The sequence below is a fragment of the Gopherus evgoodei genome, chromosome 8 (assembly GCF_007399415.2).
Source record: "Gopherus evgoodei ecotype Sinaloan lineage chromosome 8, rGopEvg1_v1.p, whole genome shotgun sequence".
Taxonomy (NCBI): domain Eukaryota; kingdom Metazoa; phylum Chordata; order Testudines; family Testudinidae; genus Gopherus; species Gopherus evgoodei.
In genome coordinates this window covers 51,952,584-51,980,415 of record NC_044329.1, presented here as the reverse complement: position 1 = coordinate 51,980,415, position 27,832 = coordinate 51,952,584, and the positions used below count along the sequence as shown (strand labels likewise).

General features: G+C 47.5%; 1 protein-coding gene across 1 annotated transcript in view; it reads left to right on the top strand.

Moving 5' to 3' along the window:
- Nucleotides 1-26,983, top strand: part of TNR (tenascin R) — a 310,511-nt gene extending 283,528 nt beyond the window's left edge. Inside the window, exons 11-23 of the mRNA XM_030573302.1 lie at nt 1,364-1,627; nt 4,410-4,676; nt 5,568-5,687; nt 6,968-7,111; nt 10,490-10,609; nt 12,175-12,318; nt 13,260-13,390; nt 14,842-14,974; nt 18,522-18,673; nt 20,838-20,934; nt 22,021-22,182; nt 24,581-24,744; nt 25,138-26,983. Coding sequence (XP_030429162.1) covers nt 1,364-1,627; nt 4,410-4,676; nt 5,568-5,687; nt 6,968-7,111; nt 10,490-10,609; nt 12,175-12,318; nt 13,260-13,390; nt 14,842-14,974; nt 18,522-18,673; nt 20,838-20,934; nt 22,021-22,182; nt 24,581-24,744; nt 25,138-25,257 — 2,018 coding nt within the window. The 3' untranslated portion in view covers nt 25,258-26,983. The remainder of the gene's footprint in view (nt 1-1,363; nt 1,628-4,409; nt 4,677-5,567; nt 5,688-6,967; nt 7,112-10,489; nt 10,610-12,174; nt 12,319-13,259; nt 13,391-14,841; nt 14,975-18,521; nt 18,674-20,837; nt 20,935-22,020; nt 22,183-24,580; nt 24,745-25,137) is intronic.
- The last annotated feature ends 849 nt before the right edge of the window (nt 26,984-27,832 follow it).

Sequence of the window (27,832 nt, the reverse complement as noted above, 5' to 3'; positions counted from 1 at the left end):
ATGTCCAGCCTTAGCCTGTGCAGAGCCAGGGAGAGCCTCAGCTATAGGATCCTGCCAGCTAACCTGTCTACACTACAGTTTAAGTCAGCATAACTTATGTCACTTGGGGGGGGTAAATAACCCCCCCACCCCCGAGCAACATAAGTGCCGATATGGACTGCACAGTGTCAGTGGGAGAGCATCTCCTCAGTGATGCTGGAACACTTTTACTAGCAGGGATGCTGAAAGCCAGCCCCCTTACCCCTGTCCATGTCCCCCTGCCCCCCCCCCCCGCAAGCTGGGGCCGGGAGCAAGGCCTTGTCTACAGGAGGAGGGGACCTGGACAGGGGTAAGGGAGCCAAGGCTGGAGGAGGGCACGGGCCCAGCAGCCGGGACCCTGCATGTGGGGCTGGGAGCGGAGCCCCGGGCATGGGGTGGCAGCTGGAACCCCACGTGCAGGGCCAGGAGCACAGCCCCAGGGGTGGGGTTGGGACCCTGCATAAAACCTGCTGCAGCACCCCCCGTACCCCTAGTTCCCACGCCTATGCTTCTCCTGCTAACACAGCTACTGCCGCTCACGGGGGCTGGAGTAGTTAAGCTGATGGGAGAGCTCTCTCCTGTCAGCTTATAGTGGCTACATTAGAGAGCTGGCAGCTTCGCCACAGTCATCTCTCTAGTGTAGCCGTAGCCCCCGTCTTCATAAGTGTGCTTAGGTCTTGTGACAAGGGGAGTGTCACTTCATGTACCAAAAGCACTAGCCAGCTCCCCTGCCTGCCCCTCCCAATTGATTCACGCACCAGAGACTCCCTTGTTATCATAAAGTCACTTCTGGGCACGCCTGGAAGCCATGCACCATTCAGCAATGCTCAGCGGTCCTGCTCAGTGTCCTGGGCTGTAGTGTACACAATTCAACCAGCACAACTCCAGTGTGCTGAGCCCTGTGGCTTGCATTACAATTTACCTCAGCGGTTCTCAACCTGGGGTACTCAGAGGTATTCCAGGGGGTACATCAACTCATCTAAATATTTGTCTAGTTTTACAACCAGCTACATAAAAAGCCATAGTGAAGTCAGTACAAACTAAAATGTCATACAGACAATGATTTCTTTATACTGCTCTATATACTATACACTGAAATGTAAGTACAATATTTATATTCCAATAGGTTTATTTTATAAATATATGGTAAACATTAGAAAGTAAGCAATTTTTCAGAAATAGAGTGCTGTGATACTTGTCTTTTCATGTCTGATTTTGTAAGCAAGTCCATTTTAAGTGGGGAGACACGTGGGGGTTTGCAAGACAAATCAGACTCTGAAAGAGGTACAGTAATCTGGAAAGGTTGAGAGCCACCAATTTACCTCATAATTGTCTCCTCCTACAGAGCTGGACAGCCCTCGGAACCTTGTGGTGACAGCCTCCACGGACACGTCTATCTCCCTGGCCTGGACCCAGGCCAAGGGCCCCATAGACCATTACCGCATCACCTTCACTCCAGCCTCCGGAATGGCCTCCGAGGTGACTGCACCCAAGGATAAGTCTGAGCTGACACTCTCAGACCTGGATCCCGGTACAGAATATACTATCTCAATCATTGCCGAGAGAGGCCGTCAGCAGAGCTTGGAGTCCACAGTGGATGCATTCACAGGTAGGGAGGGGCCGGGACAAACTCTGCCAGGGCTCAGATTGGTGCAACACGCTGGCACATCTCCTGACCTGACATCTTGTGCTCCCAAATCTCAACATTTTGTTTGGAAAAAAAAAGTCTCTAGCTATTATGGATGCAAATGTGAGCTGAGCATAACTGATGCAGAGATATCAGTCCGAGTCTGGAACAGCTCATCCAAGAGGTGTAAACTGCCCATACATCTGTGTGGTGAACTCGGATACCCAGTGATGATCACTGAAATAGCAGCGTCGTTCATTGTGTCATTGCTTGGGAAAGTCTGTAAGAAAGGGGTTGGGGGATCACAGGTCCATCTACTGTGAGGGATGTTGCATTCTGGCACCATGGTGGGGTGGCCTTAGTGAGATACCTCTACTTCCATTTTTGACTCAGTCAACGGGGCCAGGCTCTAGGAGCTTGCAGAGCCCATGCTCAAGGAACCAAGATAGTACATCCAATCAGATTTTGAATATCTGCCCAATCCACTGAGAGTGTCTGGCGACTATTGTAGGTAGAGCCAGAGGCGATGCATGGGGGGGCATGCGGGGTCATGTGTCCCCCACCCCAGATTTCTGCCACGGGTTGCTGGCTAGCAGGGCCAGTGCAAGGAAGTTTCGCCTCCCACCCAGCTAACCCCCCACATGGCAGCTAACTCAGCCCCCCACCCGGGGAGCCCCCCCGCAGCAGCTACCCCCCCCCATGACAGCTAACCCCTCTCCACCCCGTCCCCCCACGGCAACTAACCTCGCCCGGGGAGACTCCTCCTGTCCCCTCACGGCAGCTAACCCCACCCGGGGAGACTCTTCCCCATCCCCCCATGGCAGCTAACCCCACCTGGGGAGACCTCCTCCGCCCCCGCCACGGCAGCTAACCTTGCCTGGGGAGACCTCCCCCCTGCCATGGCAGCTAACCCTGCCTGGGGAGACCTCCCCCCTGCCATGGCAGCTAACCCTGTCTGCGTTTTCCCCCATCCAGCTCACCTCGGCTCCACCTCCTCCACTGAGCATGCTGGTGCCGCTCTAATTCTCCTCCCCGCCCAGGGTTGCGGCGCCGATTGGAGGAGACTTAGAGCTGGGCTGTGTGCTCGGTGGAGGAGGCAGAGTGGAGGTGAGCTGGGGCGGGGAGCTGTTCCCCTGTGCGCCTGCCCCGTTACTGTGGGCAGCCCTCCCCACGCGTCCCCCCATCCAGCTCACCTCCACTCCACCTCCTCGCCTGAGGGGACTTTTTGGCGACCCCAATCACTAGGCGCCTTAGGCGGCCACCTAGTTTGCCTAAATGGTTGCACCGGCCCTGCTGGCTAGGCCCCCTCCCTGTGCAGCAGATTGTGGAGCTGATGAGCTGCAAGCTGTGGCTGTGGGGAGAAGCAGCAGCAAAGAGCTGGGAGCTGAAGGGAGGGGCCACTGAGGGTAAGGGGTGTATGTGCTTAGGGGGTGCATGACTCAAGCTGTTGGTGGGGTTGTCATAAACAGATAGCTAAGGGTTAATGTTCTTTTACCTGTAAAGGGTTAACAAAGGAAACCAAACACCTGACCAGAGGACCAATCAGGAAACAAGACTTTTTCAAATCTGGGTGGAGGGAGGTTTTGGATGTGAGTTCTTTGTTCTTTGTCTTGGTTCGGTGACCCTCCCAGCTCTGAGAGTGATCTTTCTATCTCCAGGCTTTCTAATCTTCTGTTTCCAAGTTGTAAGTACAAGGATAGTAAGACAATAGGTTTATATTGTTTTTTTTTTTTGTATTTACATGTGGGTAGTTGCTGGAATGCGTTAAATTGTATTCTTTTTGGATAAGGCTGTTTATTCACTTGGTTTTTTTAAGCAATTGACCCTGTATATTGTCACCTTGATACAGAGACCATTTTATGTCTTTTTCTTTCTTTTTATATAAAGCTTTCTTTTTAAGACCTGTTGGATTTTTTTTTTTAAGTGGGGGCTCAAAGGGATTGAGTCTGCAGCTCACCAGGGAATTGGTGGGAGGAAGAAGACGGGGGGAAGAGAGAATCTCTGTGTTAGATTTACTAAGCCTGAATTTGCATAACCTCTGGGTGAGGGGAGAGAGAGATAGATTGATCTCTCGGTACTTGTGTTTCAAGGACTTGAAGCAGGGAATATCCTAGAGTACCCAGGGCGGGGAAATCTGGGAGGAGGTAAAGAGGGGGAAGGAAAGTGGGTTATTTCCCTTTATGGTGAGACTCAGGGCATCTGAGTCTTGGGTGTTCCCCAGGGAAGGTTTTGGGGAGACCAGAGTGAGCCAGACACTGGAATTCTGGCTGGTGGCAGCGATATCAGATCCAAGCTGGTAATTAAGTTTGGAGGTTTCATGCTAGCTTCTCATGTTCTGAACTCTAAGGTTCAGATCTGAGTAAGACAGTTATGACAGGGGTGAATATTTAAATTGTGCCCCTGCACTCTCAGCAGGTACCAGTTTCTGGGTGGAGCTTATTTTGTTGGTTGAAACCCTTTTTTTCCTCAGTTTTCCTCTTGTTCTCAACTCTGGTTCAAGTTAATGGAGAGACCAGGGCTGGCCTCTCAATCTGACACTGCTGGGCAGTGAATCCCAGTATTCTACAGTAGCGTCATGCCACAGAGTGACATAGCCCAGCGAGAAGTGGTTCAGCATGTAGCCATACTTCTGCCTGGGATGCTCCTTGAATGAGACTTTTATCTTATTAATTCTGTATGATGGATGTCTTGTCATATGCAACGCTCCTGCCCTTCTGTGTAACCATTCCATGACAGACTTGCAACACCTCTCTTTGGTTTCCAGGGTTCCGACCAATTACACAGCTGCACTTTTCTCATGTGACTTCCTCCAGCCTGAACATCACCTGGAGTGACCCCTCCCCTCCGGCAGACAGGTTTATCTTGACCTACAATCCCAGAGATAAGGAAGAGACCAAGCAGGTCATGCTAGATGCCACCAAGAGACATGCCACCCTGTCTGGCTTGCAGCCATCTATGGAGTATATCGTGTCACTGGTGGCTGTGCATGATTTGGTCAGCTCCGAGCCCATAGTGGGCTCCATCACAACAGGTAAAGTCAGCAGCTGGCTGATGGGGTATAATGCTCATGCCTAATCTCCAGCTGGAGAAGAGATTGGAGCTAACAGAATAATTTATCTTCACAAAAGAAAGTTGCTGCCCCTACAGATCATTATTTTAAAGGGATTATTCATCTCAGGCTCCAATTCCACATGCCTGATAGCCAGACTTTGTCTCAGGTCTCCTGTTCTGCATGCTCCGGAACCAGATAATCCGCCTTATTGCAGCACGCTACATATCCGGTTTTGTATTGTTCTTGTCTTTGCCGTGGCAACAGAACCCAAAAGAGTACAAGGGGATTAAACATTTAGCCTCCCTTAATCCTGGAATCTCCACTGTGGCCAAAAAAATGAATGTGTTTACCTTGTGGTCTGAAGTTTAGGAGAAAGCAGCCACAAACAAATACACAATGGGCTTAGAGCGATGGGAGTTTTGGGAGCTAACCCATTTCCAGACACATGGCAGAGCTCCAGAGAGGGGCTGAGCGTTCAGACCTTCCTCTGGAGTCAGTCAGTGGGACTCTTTCCCTGAGCTTTGCACCAGGCCTTTTGTTTCCCCAGCTCACATTCAGAGCCCTGGCAGGTTTTGAACCATAGAATAGGGTTCGAAGTCAGTGTTCCATGTTGAGTTTGGCTATTTAAACCCCTCAGTGGGTTGTCTTGCTGTCACTCCTTTGCATACACCCATACTGTCCTCATAACCTGGCATTTCTTACAGGTGAGGAGTCTGATAGACACAGCCCCCCTTTCTGGCATCTGGGGTGACAGTGCTATGAAATTCTGCATGCAAGTGTGTTCGGCTGGATCGACCGCTAGTTCAGCCAGCAATCAGTGTTCCATGACCGCTTCGTAGGCTTTATCTCACCTCTGCCTTTCTTCTCTAGGGATCGACCCCCCGAAGAACCTCACAGTGGGCAACGTAACCAAGGACTCGGTGATGATCTTCTGGGCCCCTCCTATCACAGCTTTTGACCACTACAGAGTGTCCTACCTATCTGCACAAGGTAACCCAGCTGCCTGCTCTAAAGGCTGTTCTGAAGCGGGCTGTGGGCTCTCCTGGGTGACTTCTGGCATAATATCAGCCAGCCACCTCACAAGCTGTGACTACAGGGGGAGGTACGCAATAGGGAGAAGCCAGCACTGCAAAGTGCATGGTAGGAATGGGAGGGGGCAGATGTTTCCTATCCACTGATCAGGCCACCTCCACAGTCACCAAATCCCTCTGCCCAATGGATGTGGGTCAGTTCAGCCTTGATATAATAATTTAAAGCCCCCTGGGGATGCACCATGATGTGGCTGGTAATAACACAGAGCTCTAACTTCCACACCTGCTGGGAACAGGTCTTATGGGAGGGGTGGGGGTCCAGCACCTCTCAAACACAGGTCCTGAGTCTTTCTCCCAGGCTGTGTCTACCTGCTGGGAGCACATTTCCAAGCACAGGTAGGCAGACGTGCGCTAGCTCTGGCGGAGCTGGTGCACTAAATGTAGCAGTGTGGCTGCAGTGGTGCAGGTGGTGGCTCAGGCTGGCCTCCCAAGGACAAGCCCACCCAGCCCCCCGTGATGAGTACTCTGTTGAGCGAGGTAACCCAAGCAAGCTAGCATGGCATCTATCTGTGCATGCTCCCAGCTGCAATGCAGACATACCCTAAGGGATCTTGCCCTACTAGAACAGCTCCACAGCTACTCTGGGGTCTTGCTAGGAGCTAAGCCAGAAATGGAGATGCCCAGATTAGGGGGCAATGCAGTGCCCAAAGTCAATGGAGGAAACAGTGCCATCACCGCACACTGCTACATCCTCCCTGTCATCAGGCACCCCGCCACCAGCAGCCGGTGCCAAAGCCAGCAAGAACAAAGAGTGAATTTGGCCTGTGTTATTGATCCACTCTGCTGCACCTTGTGAGATGCAAGGCACTGAGGACCAGCCCAAGGGAAAGGTGGCTGCGAGCCCTCCAGATCTGACACTGTTCCAGAGGATGAAATAGCCCATCATAAGTTTGAGCAGCCCCATGGGGCTGTTCCAACCCACAGTGGGCATATCCCCACTATCTCGGCATGCCCTCTATGCTGGGGCTTGCAAGGCAGGTGGCAAAGGGCCACTCACATTACTGTCCGTGCGTCTCCTCCAAGTAAGTACTTTCAATATCCCCTAACCTGCCTGTACGCTAGAACTGTGCCTGGGTCTCTGCTCCTTGCACTGCAGCCTGAGCTTCTTTAGGCTCCTGCTCAGAGCAGGATGATCCGACGAGCGACCATAAAGCTCTTTGCTCTGCCCGTGCTTTGCAGGAAGAGCGGACAGCACGGCAGTCGCCAACGACGTCACTGAATACAGCCTCAGCCGCCTGCAGCCAGCGACCAAGTACGAGATCATCCTGAGCAGTGTGCGGGGCCGGGAGGAGAGCGAGCGGGTCTCCAGCATCGTGTATACAGGTCGGGGACATTTCCATTGATGAGATTGGGGGTTGTGCTGTGCACGCTCTCTGGCAGGGCGTGATGTGCGGAGAGGCAAGAGGAGTTGGGGCAAGGGAACCAGAATTGCCGCTGACTCACAGGGTGACTTCATTGTTTGGATGACCATAGCTTAAAAGAGGTACGGACTCATAACTGTAGCCTTTGTTCCTGGTGACCTGTGGTGCACATTACTGGTTCAGGGAAAGGGACACTATCAAGGCATCTAATGCTGTTTCCACACTTTGAAATAACTTCACAATGTTCTAAATACTATGTGTAACCCTTCTGCCAGGTGGAGCCAGCAGCATCAAGGGCCGGGTTCAGTATCTAGGGGTTCCTTTTCAACAATACAACACAAAACTAGCTTGAGCCCCCACCCAGTGATCTGGGACAATTACACACCACCCGTGGCCACCTCTAAGAGGCAATACTTCCCTTCTTGCAAGCATAGAGTCTGAGTGTAGCAAAAACTTTTAATAAAAGGAGGGAATTAATTCAGCATTAATTTGGGAAAACACCGCAGCTAGGGCTCATAAACACAAACCGTGAGCAAAAGACTCACCCCCAGGTAAGTTGGGCAGTGTTGTTTTCCTCTCAGGGTCTTAAGTTCAGCAACCCAAACGCCCCTTTAACATGCCCGTCCTTTCTCTGTACCCTACTCACAGTTGCTGTCCTTGGCCAGTGCAACCCCAGGGTTCAGAGGTTCATCCACAGAGTTCACTTCCCATCTTCTGTGGAAGGCAGAGTGGGGGGTAAGGAGGCACCATACACGCTACACTGCTCGAGAAGCCGCTTATCACCCCAACAGCCAATTGCCACACCTCTGCAGGGCTTTGCTCTGGCCCTCTCCAGCAGCTTCTCTGCTGGCCATTGACACGCTTTTCCACCAGCTGCCTTGCTGGCCATGCCTCTCCATCAGCTGCCCTGCTAGCCACTTGCCACACCCTCTGCCAGCTGCCCGGCTAGCCACTTGCCAAGATGTCTTCAGGGCCCCCCCACCACTTAACACTGCTGTCAGTGATTTCAGCTGCTAGTGGGGGAGCTTCACTGCTGGTACACACTGGGCAGTCTCTTGCAACAGAGATACCGTCCCAGAGTAGGTCTAATACTTAGACCTAGGTATCCATGATTTCAGCTCTGCAGCCTGTAACAAGACTCTCAGTTGAGTTTAAATTAGCTCTTTTATTATACCATGGAGAGTGGTAGGGTAGGGTGACCAGATGTCCAGATTTTATAGGGACAGTCCTGATGTTGGTTTTTTTTCTTATATACACTCCTATAACCCCCCCACCCCATCCCAATTTTTCACATATGATGTCTTGTCATCCTATGGAAGAGTCAAGTGGTGTCTATAACCCTCAAACAGGAATCAACCCACCAGATACAAGTACCTGTCCTCACCCTCTCTCCACTCATTGGGCTTTGGAACCCATGTCCCCTGCCTAGTGAGTGCTGTTCAGTTGAGGGTAAGTCCCTCCATTGGGGAATGTTCTGCTCTGCTGCCCTCGGTTCACATAACAAGGATGCCAACTCTTTATTACTCTTGCTCCAACAACAAGGAGACTGGGGATCCAGCACCAGCCAAAGTGATCATTTGGGCAAGCAATCCCATCATGCTGAGCACCTAGGCAGGAGTGGGTGTGTCCATACAAATAAGATCAGATTCTGAAGTATTTTTTCACAGGTCACCACAAGATGTCAGGGGAGAGTTCATTCAGACTCCACTTACACATGTGCCAGGCTGACCCAAGCTCCACTCAATGAACAAGGTTCCTGTGGGCCCAACAAGGACTTGTTAAATATGTCCAATAAAAGCCCTTAGAAAGTCTGCCTGCCTTAGGGCAGAGGGGAACCATGCAGCCACAGCGCAGCCAGAGAGCAGGTCACAGAAGATGATGTTGATTGGCTGTTGCTAAAACATCCTTTCCTAGGGAAAGTACCAACCATCAGTAACAGCCCTTCTGGTAGGAATGCACCATAGCCATGGGCAGATGGGGATCTGTGCATAGCCTGTAGGAAGCAAGAGCAGAAATTTTACCTACTGCAAGGGTCTTCTACCCCACAGTTAGCAGCTGTCATAACATTTTTTCCCAGATCTGGACCTTAGCGTCCAAAATATGGGTGTTAGCATGAAAACCTCCAAGCTTAGTTACCAGCTTGGACCTGGTAAAGCTGCCACCAGCCAGGAATTATACAGTGCCTAGCTCACTGTGGTCTCCCCAAAACCTTCCCTGGGGGACCCCCAGACTCAGATGCCTTGAGTCTTACAACAAAGGGAAATAACCCCCTCCCCTTGTTCCCTTGTTACTCCCTCCCAGGCTCCCCTCCCTGGATGACCCTAGGAGATTCCCTGCTTCCAGTCCTGGAAACACAAGTACTGAGAGAGCTACTCTCTCTCCCCCCCTCACCCAGAGGGTATGCAAAGTCAGGCTTAGTAAATCTAACACAAAGAGATTTTCCCTCTGACTTCTTCCTCCCACCAATTCCCTGGTGAGCTGCAGACTCAATTCCCTGGAGTCCCCACTAAAGAAAAACTCCAACAGGTCTTAAAAAGAAAGCTTTATAAAAAGAAAGAAAAATACATTAAAAATAGTCTCTGTATAAGGTGAAAATATACAGGGTCAATTGCTTAAGAAAAAAAAGTGAATAAACAGCCTTATCCAAAAGAATACAATTTAACACATTCTAGCAACTACACACATGTAAGTACAAAAAAACACAGTATAAACCTATTGTCTTACTATCCTTGTACTTACAACTTGGAAACAGAAGATTAGAAAGCCAGGAGATAGAAAAATCACTCTCAGAACCGAGAGGGTCAGACCCAAGACAAAGAACAAAGAACTCACACCCAAACTTCCCTCCACCTAGATTTGAAAAAGTCTTGTTTCCTGATTGGTCCTCTGGTCAGGTGTTTTTTGTTACCCCTTTCCAGGTGAAAGAGACATTAACCCTTAGCTATCTGTTTATGACAGCAGCAGCAGCATAAAAAAGCCCTTGTGGATTAAAAAAAAAATCTGCCTAGCAGGAATAGAAGCTGTTGAACCCATATGCAGTGGAGTTAGAATCACAGAACCAGAGAGTCAGAAGGGACTGCAAGCGTCATTTAGTCTAACCTCCGGCAAGATGCAGGATTTGTCGTCTAGACCATTTCAGACAGATGGCTACCTAGCCTTCTTTTGCACACCTCCAGTAAAGGAAGGCCAATGACTTCCTGAGGCAGTCTGTTCCATTGTCCTACTATTCTTACTATTAGGAAGGTTTTCCTGGGATTTAATCTGGAATTCACCCCTCACCCCCAGAGAGTCCAGTTCCTCTTCACACCCATCACCTGATGAATTTATGGTTCCTTCTCAGCCATGGACCACCCACTGGGTCTGACTGCCACCAATGTCACCCCAACAGAAGCCCTGCTGCAGTGGAAGCCACCTCTTTCTGAGGTCGAGAACTACATCATTGTGCTAACGCACTACACAGGTACGTCTGTGAAGCCGGAGAGCCGAGCTGGTTTGCCTCCAACCTGTAAGCTGCAAGATTTGCACGTGGCTTTAGCGCCACTAGCTAAACTCGATTAGCTGCAGCAGAAAATAATTAATTAGCCTGATCCCCGCCCCTCCCAGACAGCTGGTTTAAAGGGATTCTATCATTATGGGTTGGTTGGCAAAGCCATGCAAAACCAGAAAAGCTAGGACAGGATGACAGAGGGGCCAGCCATGCCCTGATTTCAAACCGATATCTATTCCTGCTTGACTTTTTCCACACACACATTACACAACCTACTCCTGCCTGAGTGTCCTGTCAACCCAGAGAGAGGTGCCCTGACACTATACCAAAAGGGACCATGCCCCCTCTGCGATGCTCCCGGCCCCAGCACTCTGAGGACAAGAAATCCTGAGGCTGACCCTGAAATCTGAGCTCCAGACACCCTCGCAGCTAGCACAGCTCACCAAAACTAGACACGAATACGACAGAGCCTCCAGTTATCCCCAGTATTGAAGAGGGAAAAATGGAGAAGATGCAGCCCGTGCATAGGCCTGACTGAATTCTATGTTGTGTTTTTTTTACAATTTCAACAATAAATATCGATTTCTATTTTTTATTTTTTCTCCAATTTTTAAATATTTTGATTTTCACAGTTGAGGGAAATAAAGGGGGCTGTAGGGGGTTCCCATAATTGACAGCAGGGCTACAAGGGGCTCCCTGCACGGCTGAGGGGCCCAAAACACTGGAGCACAAGGTGCCAGGGATCATGGCCCGGCACAGCAGAGATCCTGGCCAAGACTGCAAGGAGGAGCACAAGCCACTGGCCATGGGGAGGCCATCCCACTGCTGAATCACTCCATCCCCAGACAGGGAATCAGGTTTCACTGGCCCTGCAGGGCTCCCTGCACTCCCACAGGACAGGTGCTACCCAATTCCTGCAGGTGCAAGGTCGGGGAGAGGTCTGCACTCTCACCAACTGAGGGTGGATATTTTTTCATTGATTTCAGTGTGGCAGCTGAAATTGACATTTCCTTACATCTGTTGCTTTAAACCTATTCCTCCCAAGCCTGCTTCTAACACCAAACAAAACTGCTCTGCTCACAGATTGCAGGGCAGTGAGTTTACAAGTTAGTAGCAAGAAAGGAGGCAGCATGATCCAGTGGGCAGGGAACTGGGTTTTAATCCTGCTGACTTGCTTTGTGACCTTCCATAACTCTAAGCCTGTTTCCCCACCTGTAAAATGGTGATCATAATTATGTTCTTTGTAAGTTGCATGGAGAACCTGGGATGGGAAGTGCTATGTACGGGCCAGGTGTTGGCATGGTTTTTGTAAGGAGTGTGGGCAATGGCCTTTATCATTCTTCAGCAATCTGAAGGAAGAAGGACATAATTCATCCAAAGAGTGGAGACATGCTGGCAACACAACATGGTAAAATGCCACCTGTTGTGCCCAGGCAACCCGCCACAATAGGCTTTTGTTTCAAATGGTTCTTTCTTAGTCATATTTTAAGAACAGAAGGGCTCCGTATTCAGTCCAAGCCAGCTCCATCTGATTTCAGTTGCAGGGGAGACCATTCTAGTGGACGGGACCAACCAAGAATACCAGCTGATCAACCTGATGCCCAGTACCAGCTACATGGTCACCATGTATGCCACCAATGGGCCTCTCACTAGCAGCACCATCAGCACCAACTTTACAACTCGTACGTACGGTAACTTCTTCCCTTCTCCAACTAGGTGTCCTTAGTGGTTTTTATTTTGTCCAGCTGGGGAGCAGAAGCCAAATAAGCTGTTAAACAGTCTGTTTTATGTGCTCAGGGACCACAAAGGCACCCAGATACCATGATGATAGGCACGGTATAAGAACCAGACTATACTGATACATGTGAGATGTCAGGTTCAGGAAGATGCTTTTCAAATTCTCAGCAGTTCCTTTCTGCTGATCCCTCTAGATAATATATCCTGCTGGCTTCCAGAGGAAACCCTTATCACAGGGGTCCCCAGCACGGTGCCCTCATGGTGCCCGCTGGGGCATCTATGTGCACCCACGTACTGACTGGCAGACAAGCATCCGCTGAAATGCCGCCGAAAAGCGGCATCATCAAGAGGTGAAAGTCAGCGGCATTTCGGCAGTGACACCTCTTGACGTTGCCGCTTCTCAGCAGCATTTCGGCGAATGCTTGTCCACCGGCCACGGTCCTCGGTGGCTTGTCGTCCAGTGCCTGCCACCCGGAAAAGGTTGGGGACCACTGCCTTATCAGATCCTTTTCCTACCCATTGTCGTAAGGCTGTATACAGGAGAACAATGGAATCTGTTTCACTATTAAATAGCTACTTGACAGACAGACATTGTGCTTCACGCAGTTCAGAGCAATTGCACGACAAAAAAAGTCCATGTGGAGAATATTTATCTGGTTCCTAGTGCCCTGTAAGTGGAGCTCCAGCTATGGGTGGGCAAACTGGCCTGGAGAGAAAAGGGATGGATGGGCTGAGCACAGGACTGTGAGAAATCCCAGACTTCTGTGGTTCAGCCAGCACTCCTGTCAACATGATTCATGGATCCAGCATGCTGTTTCAATCAGCTGTAATAGCAATGCTAGTGTGTCAGACTCCCAATTCCCTGGGTTCCTATTGACCTTTGCAGTTCTGGATCCCCCAACTAACTTGACTGCCACTGAGGTCACCCGCCAGAGCGCCCTCCTTTCATGGCAACCTCCAATGGCAGAGATCGAGAACTACATCATGACCTACAGATCGACTGATGGAAGCCGGAAAGTGAGTTTTCACTGATAAGGGGGATTGCACTAAAACAAGAATCAGAGATTGGTGTGGTGGGGCGGGACTAATAAATGAGGCAATCCAAGTCACCAGAGGAAGGACAATGTTTCTGAGAGTTTTGCATAAATACTAAGGCTCAGACTGATCCAGATGACAGACACAAGTTTCCTCATAGACACTACCATTAGACAATGCCTAGATAGGTCACAATCCATGGGGTAAGCCAAGAGATGGAGACAAAAATCAGTTCCCACATCTGCAGGTCCAAATGGGCAAGATACACCTGGAATGTTTGGAAGAAGTAGTGAAGAAAATTTCAGAACCTCTGAAAATTAGTCATTGGAGCCCGGAGAAAGATACCTGAGCAATGGAAGGAGGCTAATATGGTACTTATCTTTAGGGAGAGTAGAAAGAGAGATGCAGGCAACTAATTCACCCTACAGCACAGTGTGTTTGATCATTTAATGAGTGTGTCAATATCTATGTGGAAGAAACCTGCCTATGAACATTGCGTTATCAGAAATAGGTCATTGCAAACATGCCTACTAGTTTCCTTTGAAAGTATTACTAATTTGCAAGTGGCATAGGATGTTGGCATTTCAGTAAGGGATTCAATAAGAGCCACATAATCTGTCTGAACACCAGCTAGGTTAAAACAACAGAGAGCACAGACTAGGAATTGGTTAACAGAGCTGGCCAGCTCTACTCTTTACACTGCTCTGGGCATCAGGGGTGCCCTGTTTCAAGGGAAAGGTGATGACCTGAATTCAGGTCCTAGCAGGTACAGTAAACAGACCATCAGTTGTCTACAGGGAAGAGTGAAATACACCTCTCTGCAGAGGAATAGGAAATCGCCTGTATACCACTTAACCCCACCACCACTGCCCCAATAGGGTACATGGTACATAGATCTCTGCTGAGGGCTGAACTTCATGCTAAATGATAAGGGATTAAAGAGGCTTTTTGAACTACGCATTTTTCCATGAAGCACCTCAGTTGCCTTCCAGTGAGGTTACACAACATGCTCTCTGGGCCTATGGAAATCAGTGATCCATGTACACAGGGACCATGAATAGCATCTGCACATCACCCCCTATTCTGGAGGACTTGCTCTGTGTAGTCACCCTAAATCTCCCCTGGGGTGAAGTTCAAAGAGGTAACATGGCTGAGCAGCTAAAGCTAAGCCTACGAGTCAGGCGATATGAAGTCTAATCTGTTTTGCCCCAACATACTGTGTCTTAAGGTAAGTCACTTTCCCTCTGTTTACTCCTTGGAGAAATGGGGGTGGTAATACTACTAGGGGTGCTGAGAGCTTACCGGGAATAAATGGCTTTAAGATCCTCAGTCAGACAGCATGCACTATAGAAGTTCCTGGCTTCTGTTCCCTCTTTACATGCTGTCTGGGTTCCACCTCTTGGCTTCCACTTACTTTTGTTACCCACATCTAGGAGCTGATAGTCGATGCTGAGGACACCTGGATCCGCCTAGAGGGGCTTTCGGAGATCACGGAATACACCGTACGCTTGCAGGCAGCCCAGGATGCGATGAGGAGTGGGTTTACCTCCACCAGCTTCATCACAGGTCAGGAGTTTATTCCCCACCTCGTTTGACCAGTTGTGCCATGCTGCGCCAGCCGCGGTCTCCCGAGTGTCTCAAGGAGATTGTCTATTATCTCTCAGTGCTAAGGAAGACAACTCGTCCCCTAACCCCATGCCTGCTCACGTTCCAGAGGCTTGGCCCCCTGCCCCTCAACTCACCCAAATACACAAAGCCAAGACTTAACGTTCTATCTCAACTTTCATTACCACAGGCATTATCCTCCCTTCTCCCTACAAAGGGCATAAACCAGAGATAGGAATCAGATCTGGATTCTGCCCTAGTCCAAGGGTATTCAGATCCAGGCTTTGAATTCAGGCCCCATGTCTAATACAGAGATCACATATTCCAAACAGATTCTTTTACCTTGTTCTTGCTCCTGCTCCAAAGAATTAGAACATTCGGTGCAGGGGATACTCTTTTAGTGACCAGAGGATGGACTAAATGACTTAACAGGTCTTTTCCATCTCTAAACTCCATGGACATGATTCTGATCTCATCCTGATCTATATCAGGACCAACTCCACCTAGGTCAATAGAATTACCACAGTGTACAACCAGTGTAAGACCAGAACCAGTCCCTGTGATGGTCTGACTGCCCGACAGCACTGCCTTCCTGTTCTTTAGAGCAGTCCTATTTATTAAATATTCTACCCTCATGGAATGGATGTTGTGTTAAGCTGATTAAGACTCAGTCTCCATGGCCCTATGGTCAGAGTGCTTACTAGAAGCAGTCTGCCCTGAAACACTGCATGTTGAAAACACTCATGTTAAAAATGTGGGCCGAGTATAGCGTCCAGTGTGAGTGAGTTTTATTCAGAAAGCAGCACTCAATAGGCACTATGCACATTGTGCAGAGCTGAATCCAATTACATTTGTACCTCAGCTCTTCAAAAGAGATGACAAAAAGCCTGAAGATGCTGTCCACTCTACAGTGCTGAAATCACTTCCTCTGTATTCATAGTTAGATTAAAAGAGCTCCCTTTAAATCCGCTGCAGACATACACACCAGTCAAGGCACATGGAAATGCCTTGTAACCTGCTTTCATGTGATAACAGAAGCTAGCAACAACAAAAACCCTTCTTGTCTGATATATCTATAGATCAGGGCCTCTTATGCTAGTCTTGCCTCGACTCCATTGGGCACAAAGTATTACAGCATATGCGAGAGGGGATGGAAAAGTAGATATACTTGTTGGGGATGAACTTGAGGTCCGGATGAAAACAGACAAGGCCAAATCCCCAGGTGGTGTAAATCAACGAGGCTCCATTGACAAGGGAGATTATGCTGCGATTTACAGCAGTTGAGGATCTGACCCTATACAGAGTCAGAGAATGTACTGTAGATGGCTTCTTCCCTGACAGACATGTTAGAAGTAGGTTTAAATGAAAATAGAAGCGAGTAACAAGCACAATAAACCTGTTTCTTTTCTAATATATCTATGAAACAGAAGCATCTGGGGATGAACAATGAAACAATGAGCTCTGTAGACTGCAGTTGCTTCCACCTTTCCCTTGTTTAAGAGCCAGGGCATCACATTACATTTACTCTAGCAACATATCTGGGCACTTTCCAGGAGAACAATAGGTTGTTTTTGTTGGTTTGTTTTAAAAAACACCTTTATTTAAGATGTTTTGCTTCTTTGTGTTCACACATAACAGGGCTCTTTCATTCTTCCTGGCATATTAATAGCTGTCTGTTCCGTTTGTCTTTCATATTTGCATAAGGTTCTGGGGGAATTGTGTTCAAATGGTAAAAAGGAAAAAAAATCAATACACTATTTATAATTTGTAGTTTGAAATTTCTTTCAAAGTCAGCTTCGATTTTAAAGATCTGAATATAAATTAAGAAATGTGGTCTTCACAAAGCACCGGGGACTATAATGTGTGTGTCTTTGAAGCAGATTTCATTGTGTGTTTAATACTATACATGACAAGTCTCTCACTAGATCTTGTCTTAAAAAGCACAGAGACTGTAAAATAGGGGCTGTTTGCCTTTTGGCCAAAATGAAATCACTTGACTATTCACACCCCAAGAATTGGTGGTGGGGACTGAATAGAAAAACCAACAACAAAACCAGGGTTTGTAAATGTCTTCCTACTTTTTAATCACATTCCCTTTGATGTTAAACTTACATGGGCATTGCACACCCAGTGAATGCGGTTTACACCCATTTCCTGTGTAACTGACACTGCCATTTAAGCCATCTTTGAAACTGAATCAAAGATTTCCCCACAAGTTTGTGACCATTTGTGCCACAGTCCAGATTCTCCTCACACATACACTAGTGAAAACCAGTGTAAGTCCACTGACTTCTGGGGAGTTGCTCCTTATTTATTCTTAGCATGAATGGAAACAGAATCTGGACTTGCATATGAAATCTGGTCCACTATAATTAATATTTTTCACTGAGGATGATCACAGCTGTGGTCACTGGGTGTTGTTCTTCTTGCAGTTACACTATAACACAAATAACTCCAGTGGACAGAGCAAATTCCCCCTCTCATGTACAAAAGTGTAAATCAGTACAACTCCTACGCCAGTGATAAGCTAGTGTGCAACTTTTGTGAGCTAAAACTCAGATGCAAGTTCCTGATACTGCAGAACTATTGAGATCATATAGGACTGGTAAAGCATTAACTCAGGCCCCCACACTGTGAGCATGTCTTCATTCGAAAATTGCATCAAGCTAGACATGTCCACAAAGAATCACGCTACCTACCACAATGCTGACCATGACTTTGCAGTTTGCATAAACATGGACCAGTTGTGTTCAACACCATGTCTGCCCATGGGTACACCCTGCTGAATTTTCTAACGAAGACGAGTCCTGCCTGAACTGGATTGTCCTGACACTTATATATGGATGTAATAACTCAATTGAAATCAGTCTGGTTACATATTTGTAGAGCCAGTGTTGATGAGGAAAGAACACTGGTGTTTCCCAAACTATCTGTGTATATTGGGAACAATTAATTTAACAAGATCCATGGAAAACTATCACAAGATGTTACACTCTCATTCATTGTACCCAGTAGAGTTACTGAGTGTCATGCCATTATACCTTGTGGCATATGATGAGTTAATCCAGGGGTTCTCAGACTGGGGGTCGTGAGAATCACAAAGTTATTACAGGGGGGTTGCGAGCTGTCAGCCTCCATCCCAAACCCTGCTTCGCCTCCAGCATTTATAATAATGTTAAATATAAAAAAGTGTTTTTAATTTATAAGGAGGGGTCGCACTCAGAGGCTTGTTATGTGAGAGGGGGTTCCCCACCACTGAGTTAATTAGTACAAGCAATGAGCTTATCGCATGATGAGCCATGACATGTGAAGTAAGCCAAGAGATAGCTTATGCACTTGAGGGAGTTACTATGATTTATCAGACTGATTCATGACCTTGGAACTCAATTCATGTCCTTCCTGGATTGCAGTAAGCCTTGTGTGATGATGTATCATACGGTATATGTCATGTGACATGTGTAGGGAGGTGCTGTGCCCTCTTCAAAGCTTTGCCTCTCTAATTTCACAGGAGGCCGCATGTTCGCTAATCCACAGGACTGTGCTCAGCATTTGATGAATGGCGACACCATGAGTGGAGTCTACACCATCTCCATCAATGGGGACCTCAGCCAGCGAGTGCAGGTGTACTGCGACATGACCACAGATGGGGGAGGATGGATTGTAAGCCTCCATGTAGAACTCATCATCAGAACAATTAGAGCAGTGGCACATTTTTAAGACAAAAAAACTTTTTTTCCCATTGAAATCTGCAGTTTCAGGTTGACTGAAACATTGTGCAAATTTTTGTTGGATTTGGCAAAATGTTTAGTTGGGGGGGAAATTTCCCTCAAATTCAACAGGGTTAGATTTCTTTAAAATTCAAAATGATTTTCATTTGAATTTTAATTCAATTTCATTAAATAAAATTTGAAAGGTAAAAAAAATTTTTTTTCTAATTTTTTCAGCTTGGACAGTAAACAGGAACATCAGTTATTTGCACAGCTCTACTAATGATTTTCCATTTCCCAGCACCATTCTTCTATTCCAGAGGATCCCCCACAATGCGTTAGACACCATACAGGGCCACATCATTCACAAAGGCCAAGCAGCCACCTCTGGGGAGGAATGCAGCAGCTGTTTGGCAGCACATGGCAACAGTTACGGGGAAGAAGGAAAAGTTATCCTAATCCAAGTGAAGGAACGAACCAGCTGGGTAGAATGTAGCTTGGGAGGGACACAAGGTTTAACGTCTCTACTCTATCTCAGGGTTAGATTGCAGTTGGCCTTTGAGTGGTTGTGCAAAGGGGGGGCAAAGGTGCAAGTACCCTTCCTACTCCTTGCACTCTGGTTATAATCAAAGTCCCCAGGCTCTTCTAATTGCAGGGACAGCTCCCTGCTAACAGCTGCTGGGGCACAAGCCACCCCAAAGAAAGCAGGGAGAAGCTATGTCCAAGTTCTCACATGTATCAGCAGTAGCGCAGGTCAGCACTGTAAGTCACAGCAGCAGGCACACTTCTCCTCAGTGCCCAGCTGGTCTTTGAGACACAATGCGTTCTAGTGCCAGGCACTGCAGCCCTGTGCAAAGATAAAGCTAAAAAGACCAAGTCCAAAATATGCCATAGGACCTTCATGTCATTACTCCTCCAATAGCCTCCCCAGCAGCATGGTGGCTCCAACTCTATGCTAGGGCACTGGTGCAATGGAAACAGTGATGTTTCCTGAATAAGCAACACTACTGCCTGCAGCAATGGGGTTTATCCTTCAACTCTTCCATCCAAGAACAAACCAAGCCTGATGCTGCTTAGTTTTGGAGTTCAGATAAGACCACAACTTTTGGATATGGGGCTATACGCCACAACAGAGAAACACTGTATGCCCATAATAAATGAAAGTAAAGCACAGCTCTGGCCACACAGCTATTAAAGACAGCAAAGCAATGCACCAAAAGAGGCTTAATATAGTCTACTTCATTTTCCAGTCTTAAGGAATAGGTCCTGAGCTGTTAATAGAAGCTGCACTTGGAGAAATTCCCTTTGAGTGATTTGAAATGTTTGCAGCTCCTTTTGGAAGTAAAGCATAGCCTGAAGCTGAAACTGATCTATTGTCCTATACATGAAATTAAATGGATACTAGCTTTCAAAGTAAATGATTTGCACACACAGGGCTCACCATATGGTGGCGTCAGCTATCAGCTAGAGTGACTTTGTACAGTGCTTTTAGAGGCAAATGCTATTTAGCTGAATCGCATAAACACAGCCTGACTCAGGTGGACCGGCACCAGAACCAGAGAATACTCTGCTGTTCCAACTGGATTGTGTTGTCACACTTTCTCTCACACAGAAAAGGGCCTCCTAAATCAAAGTATAAATTCCTAACGCTGCTGGTGTGGATTCTTTCACCAAAGCTTTTACCTGCTTTTTTACTCTGCTTCAAAGCCTCACATCTGATTTCATGCTGAAGGGCTTACAGAAATAACTAGTTAAAAAGAAAATCACATGCTGAAAAGTGGGCAGTGTTGTCCATTGGTTAGAGCGGGGAACTTGACATTAGGATTTCTAGATTCTGTTCCCAGCTCTCCAACTGATTTGCTGTGGACATCACTTAACATCAGTTTATCCATCTGTAAATTGACTGTTGCCATACATGTCTAACTTCCAGGCCTGTAGTGAGAATTAATACATTAACCCCTCAAGCTCTGAGCTCCTCACTTGAAGGGTGGTATAGAAAGGCAAAGTACTATCTTTTAATTTCACATATAACAAAGCCCATTTGGCTATGATCTATCATTGTTTCTGCATAGAGCAAAGATTCTTCCATGTGGCTTTCATTCCTTCTCCCTCTGTAGGTGTTCCAGAGACGGCAGAATGGGCTGACAGATTTCTTTCGAAAGTGGATGGATTACCGCATTGGCTTTGGAAACCTAGAGGATGAGTTTTGGCTGGGTAATGCCCTCATCTCTTTGTCTGTCACTGACAGTCAGCCTGGTTGTGATCAGTGGACACTTTGCATCTTTCAATCTGACACTTGTCTCTGCAAGCTTAATTTCCATCTCTCTGTGTCTGCGTATCATTAGAGAGGTTATCTGTCCATCTCTCCCCTATTGATCTGCTTTTCTTCACCATGGTATTTCCTCCTTTGTTCTGTCTGAACTCATATCATTAGCAACATGTCATGCGGAGGAAATGTGACATAAAAGGAGATCACAAAGGTGCAGCAGTTCCTGATTTGTTAGGTGGCACAGTAGGCTTTTTCACTAGCCTTGCACCCATGGAGACCTGATTTCAAATCTCCTTAGATCACAAAAGGAATGGAGCATGGCCGTTCTGTCCAATTCCCCTGAAGGTTTTTGTCTGCATTATAAATACACTCTGCAATTTAACATGACTGGTAATTTCTTCTCAGAAGAAGCCCAGGCCTAAAATGGTGGAAACTGAGGAATAAGTGGGCGAGGCATTGGCAAAGCTCTGCATGAGTGGAGCATGTACAACTAATATCGTCAGTGGATGGCTGTAACTGGCATTTCTCATCCCTGATCTTAATGAGTGAGAATATTCACCTGAGGAAATGTAAAAAACAGATATTGATGATTTAGCATTGCTTCAGACTGGAATGCTGTCACACAGGGACAGGACAATGCATGTACACACTGGAGGTGGGCCCAAGGTGCAAACACCCTTCAAATGTAAGGTGTTTGGTATCAGAAGCCAGATTCGGATTTTGCAAACAATTCCTATTACAAGTCAAACCCCAAAACTGCAGAGCCAAACTCTTCAGACTTAGTGATGCTAGAAATCTGAGTCCAGTGTTTTGTTCTGTACATAAGTGTAAAATCCACATTCAGTCACTAAGGGCAGAGACACAAACTGAGGCAGTGTGGCTTTTCTTCAAAGCACTTGTGATTTCTGGGTTCTCCTCCTCCGCATTTGCTTGCCATATATTTTCACTGAGCCCAGAATCTCCTTCCATTTTCTTCCCAGAATTGCCACCAGGTACCAGATCTCACCTGAACCCTCTACTTTTCTCTGCAGGGCTGGATAACATTCAGAAGATCACATCGCAGGGACGCTATGAGCTACGAATAGACATGCGAGATGGCCAAGAGGCAACTTACGCCTATTACGACAAGTTCTCCGTCGGTGATGCCAGGAGTCTGTACAAGCTCCGGATAGGAGACTACAATGGCACTTCCGGTACACACTATCACTAACAAGCACCTACGTGCAGCAGGAAGCTTTCTAGACTGGTGTGTCCGAAATGCCTGCAGTCCATAAGCTTGAGCAGCGTAAGGAAATCCCACCACTCAAAAGATTAATTCCTTTCCTGGATGCTACTAACCACTCTGGCCCATCCAAATACAGGCCCTTAGTTGTCTCTGCTGCCTTGTGAGTAATCAGATAAACCACTATGGTAATCACCAGGAGGCACAAGTTTAATCAGCACATAGAATTTTCCATGGGCAGCACTATACAACACCCATTGCTGTTCAGCTAATTGGATCAATAATGAGAGCTAGTGCCTCGTACAACAAAAAACAGCAGATCAGCCTGTTAATGCCATGCTTTCACAGGAACTGAAAAGCTGAAGCCATCCATATAATACGATTATATACTTTGCTAGAACGTTAGCCCAGCCACTGTTCTTGGGTGAGACAGAACTGCTAAGCTTCACCACAATGTTGCAGGATGATGTTCTAACATTGAGATACCTCAGGGGAGTGGTGGGAGAGAACTCCCTTCCACAACTAAGACTAGATATTTCAATGAATAACAAAATTAGCCGCAGCTTGTCAGGGACAGACAGAGGCAGCCAGGTCTAGTGGTTAGCAGGTCATGTTTGGGTTACCGGGAATCAGGCTGGAGCCAGACACACCAATCCAGACAGGGTCAGGCACGACTCAGGTCACGGCTCAGGAAGCAAGCAGATCAGCAGCTGAAGCACTAGGCGAGATGTCCAAGCAGCAGCCACCTAGGGCCTACTTGTGCAAACCGTTTCCTGTGCCTCTCTTTGGGTTTAAATATGATGCCTTGACCAATCAGAGCTTCCGGTGTTCCTCCAATCAGGGCTCCCTGATGTCGCTTCAGGTTTAATGCTTTATCCACTCAGTCAGTGAGTAGCAAACTGCTGGGTGCGAGCAGGGACGTGTTAGATGAGTGGAAACCCTGTGGCCCAAGGTTCAAGATGGAGGGGGGAGTCAGGATACAGCTATTCTAGCTTGGATAAAAATGTCTAATGACCATAAATTCCCAGACTCCAGGTACAAGGCAACCACTCTCTGCCTGGGGCAGCAAGAAACCGTCTACCATATGTAAGATGTACAATTGTCCATGCCTGTAAGACATCTAGTACTGGGAGAGGAAAGACAGTGGACTAGATGAACTGTTAGTTTGATACAGCATAGCAGTTCCTATGGCCCAGACCCTCAAAGGTATTAAGGCACCTAATTCCCATTGAAATCAAGAGGAGTTAGGCACTTCAATACCTCTGAGGATCCTGGCCTATGTTTGTATCATATCTAGGAGTCTGACACTCCTCCCCTATCCCCAAACTGGCTGAATTATAATGCAACAAAACGCTTTGTGCTTCAAACCCTTTTCTGCAGAGTTAATAATGACAGAGGGGAACCACCCTTTTTGCCTCTTGAAAGGAGTAAAGGTTTCCCAGCCAGTACATTTCCCTTGGGTTTTCCCACATGTGTACTCTGTGTGTGTACGTGCATGCACGTCTCTGTGTTCTTTTTTCAGGACTGTGCATAATTAATATTTTCTGGGCTCTTTGGTATTCTCTTGGGGCATTACAAAGTGTTTATTCACTTCTTATTGCCCATCATGCATTTAGGGTTACTTTGGAAACATAGAAGCATGACAAAAGTGAAGCAGAAGATGGGCCCAACCCAAAAACCCTAGACTGGCAAATCTCCCAACTGTAGGAAAGTTCACATCATGATCCAAACTCTGCAGCCAACACCTGCCTACAATGAGCCAAACCACTTCCCCAGATTTGAAAAGCCCCAAACTTTGCAAACTCAGGCTTATCTCTAATTACCATATTCATTACCCTTTCTGTTTTGAGCCAGTCAGACCACAGTCTGAAAGGACCAATGTTTAGAAGGAGAAAACACTCCCTTTGGCCAATGGGTGTAAACAGAAACCCTTCATTAGAGCAGTGATGGGTCCTCGCCTCACACCTACATCTAGATTTCCAGTTCTGGGGTGTTTGGATCCAGGAATTTGCTTTAGCCATGAAATTCAGAACTGGACCTGGCTGCAGGTTTTCACCATCTCCAAAGCCCAAAGGGGTTCAGCTCCAAGGATCTAGATTTTGTTCAGGCCCATCTTTACACCAGAGTGTCAGCAGAAAGATCTAGGACGCAAGAGGTCAGGAGGTTAGGAACTCAAACTAATCTTATTCCTGTCGCATTCTGCCAGTTTTCAACTCTTTGAGCTGAAGAGCTATAGATTAGCAGAATGAACAATGTTATTACATCATAATTTACTCATTGTAGAGAGATTAGCCAGGCCTGACATGGTTGTGCTTACACACCGCAGGCGCACCCCTGAGCCTCTCCTCACAGCGTCTCCCTTTATACAGGAGATTCACTCACCTATCACCAGGGACGTCCGTTTTCCACCAAGGACAGAGACAACGACGTTGCTGTTACAAACTGTGCCATGTCATACAAAGGGGCCTGGTGGTATAAGAACTGCCACCGGACCAACCTCAATGGCAAGTACGGCGAGTCCCGGCACAGTCAGGTAAGCACGGAACCACGCAAAAGAGAGACGGTGCTTCTCATAACCAGGAGCCCCAAGGTGCCTTTCCCGGGCTCTTCCCTTTCATTACACTGGGCAGAGTCCATATGGTTTCAGAAGGGAAACTTTAAAGCAATGTCTCTTGCCTTATGAGTGGAAGACACAGGAAAACTAATGAGTTAGCACATACGTGAGAGCAGTGGGGGGATAACAAGTCAGAGAGAGAAACCTACACATTTCTTACCCAGAGAGTAATAAGAGAAGCTGCTTCATTAAACAAACTCTTTTCTTTCTTCCCACTTAACTTCCAAGTTCAAACATGTTTCCTTCTTTCCCCACTCCCTCCACCTGTTTTGTTGTTTTTGCCCTGTGCCTTTCTCTCCTTCCTGCTCACAGGGGATTAACTGGTTCCACTGGAAAGGCCACGAGTTCTCCATACCCTTTGTGGAAATGAAGATGCGACCCTACAACCACCGTAACATCTCAGGAAGGAAACGACGGTCCCTACAGCTGTGAGCCAGCAGGAATCCTGTCCCTCCCCGCCCCAGCCACCCGACCTGTTCTGTCATTCATTTGTATTTTATAATATGAAAAGGGAAGAGAAATACTACTACTCTGAGCTAGCAACCTGGTCCATAAGAGTCCTGGAAGGGCTGACTGAGTGGCTGGTAGGCTTTGGAAAAGGAAGGGCCTCAACATCTTCCCAGTGAAATGCTGAGTGCCCGCTCCCCCTGCCCACAACGTGGAAAGAGCAAGAGAGATGGATTTTTAGTATTTTTTTAAAGACTTATAAATCCCAGGTGAACCCCGTAGGACATGTTTTTGTTGAAGGTGCTCCCTCGCCACCATCTCCACGGCAGCAGGGCCTCCTTCACGCTGCAGGTCCTGTCAGCCAGGGACGTCGATGGAGGCTAGCCAGGCCATGCTCTGGGGGCAGGTTTGCTTTTCGGCTGAGCTGTTGGACTAGAGCCTGCAGCTGAGGCCGCATGTAACAGCAGCTGCACCTGGGCAGGGACCACACATAGTGCCAGGTCATTTGATCATACTCAGAGGCAACATCCCAGGGACAGAGACTCCACCTCCTCCGTCTGTCATACCAGCCAGGGAGAGCCTGCCTCCTCCCCAACATAATGCCCAATCCCTCTGTTAGCCATGATGATGCAGCTGTCCCTCTCCCTTTGACCAAGAACACACAGTGTTCCTTATCCCCAGGAGCTCACTACATGCGTGCAACATACACAGTGGGGAGAAGTGAATTTCAAGCTTGGCATTGTGTACCGGGTTACTGCAAGTCACAGATCTCACAAGAAGTGTGAGATGTTTGTCTGCATTGTATTCATTTCTCCTTTCCTTTAGAGCAATCACAGCCTACTTATGAACCCCACCGACACCATACTTGTAACATGCCCAAGGTCACCCCCTATTTATGGCAGGTGCATGGGTAGTAACAGAATGGATGGTGCACTGCATCTGCCTGTAGATGTGAGCTGCTTTAGTGTTTTCTGGGGTGCAAAAGTGGCCCATCTACTCTGCATGTTGACTTCATTATAAACCCTTTGGTGGGTTTTTGCTGTTATTTTTATAAGGCCTAGCTCAGGGTTGAAGAGAGGAGAGGAGAGAAGGAATCACAGGAAACAGCTTCTAGGAATCTTTAATGTCATTCTGAAGTAAGTTCATTTAAGCTCCTTTTTCACTGTTATTTTTATGTATGATAATTTGTGACTCATAGTTGTTATTGGTCCTAAACCAAAGAGTATTAGAGGAAGAGCAGTGAGCAGAAGAACGGGCAAGTGGCCGCAGTTCATCCTGAAACTTGCAGAATAAATTGCAGCCATGTGCTGTGACATCTAGTCATCCTATTCGTGTTCCCTGGGGTTATGGAGGAAGGATGGTTTGGTGGTTGAGTCAAAAGACTTCAATGTAGATTCTCTTCCCACCAGCCTCCTCTGTGATCTTGGGTGAGTCACAACGTCTCTGTGAGCTTTTTCCACCAGCTCTCCCCTAGGGAACTGAACTCTTCCCTCCCTCACAGTGTTGTCACAAGGCTTAATTCATTGACATTTGTAGAGGGCTTTCAGATCCTTGGACGAAAGGCCCCATATAAGTTCCAAACATTATGTTTTACCTCCTTATAAAGGGACACTGCCCTGGTTAAAACCTGATATTTAAAAGCTCTATCCCATCCCTGCCTGTTGTTACTAACAACACCTTTAATTATTAAAAGTGATTTTCAAACACTGAATTTACTCCTTAACGTTGATGCTGCTTATGTTTTGCACTTTAATCAGTTTGGCCAATGAGAACAGACCAGGCACTTTCCCCTGGTGCATCTCATGCATTAGCACGAGGTGGTTTTGTGTGGGGTCACCATACTGTAGAGGAAAGGTTACCGGGGACTATCGCTATTTGATAGTGGGCCTGAGTCTCGTTTACACCAAGGCCACTTTGCATTCAATTGCAGTTTACGCCCACTTTCAGAGAGCACGTAAAGGGGCCTGAGTGGAACAGAGAATTCAGGACAGAGTCTCTTTAACAGATTCAAGGAGTGTGACTAACTCCAATCTGTTCCCATCCAGCCTGTGTCCAGTGGAGAGACAGGAAACTGAGCAGGAAATGTAGTCTCCCCCTACCCCTCTGCGCTGCCTATGCCATGCATTGGGACATAAAAACCTAACTAACCCTGGGTTCAGGATTAGGTACAACCCTCAGTCTCCTGGCTGTAAGGTCAAGGGGAAAGACCTCATCTGTTGCTAGTCTGGTCTGGTGGAACAGTGCTGCAGTGGCCCTGTCCTTCAAACACTCAGTTGCCTCTTCCAGTGATGTGGCACTGGTCTGACCCAGCATGACAAGGGCACTAAGCCTTACTTTCAGTCCTGAACCCAGGGGGTTTCCTGACCCTTGAGCACATGAATGGGTGAGAGGGTGGTGCTCAGCTAGTCGTAGTTCTGCACACATGTTGGATGTAGAGATGGATCCACAGCCCACTGAAGCTAGCAGAGAGTCTCCTGTGGATTTTAGCGGGCTTTGGACAAGGCCCTGAGTAAATCACCATGAACCAGAGAAGGTGTAGGGAGATCAAGGAGGAACAAGA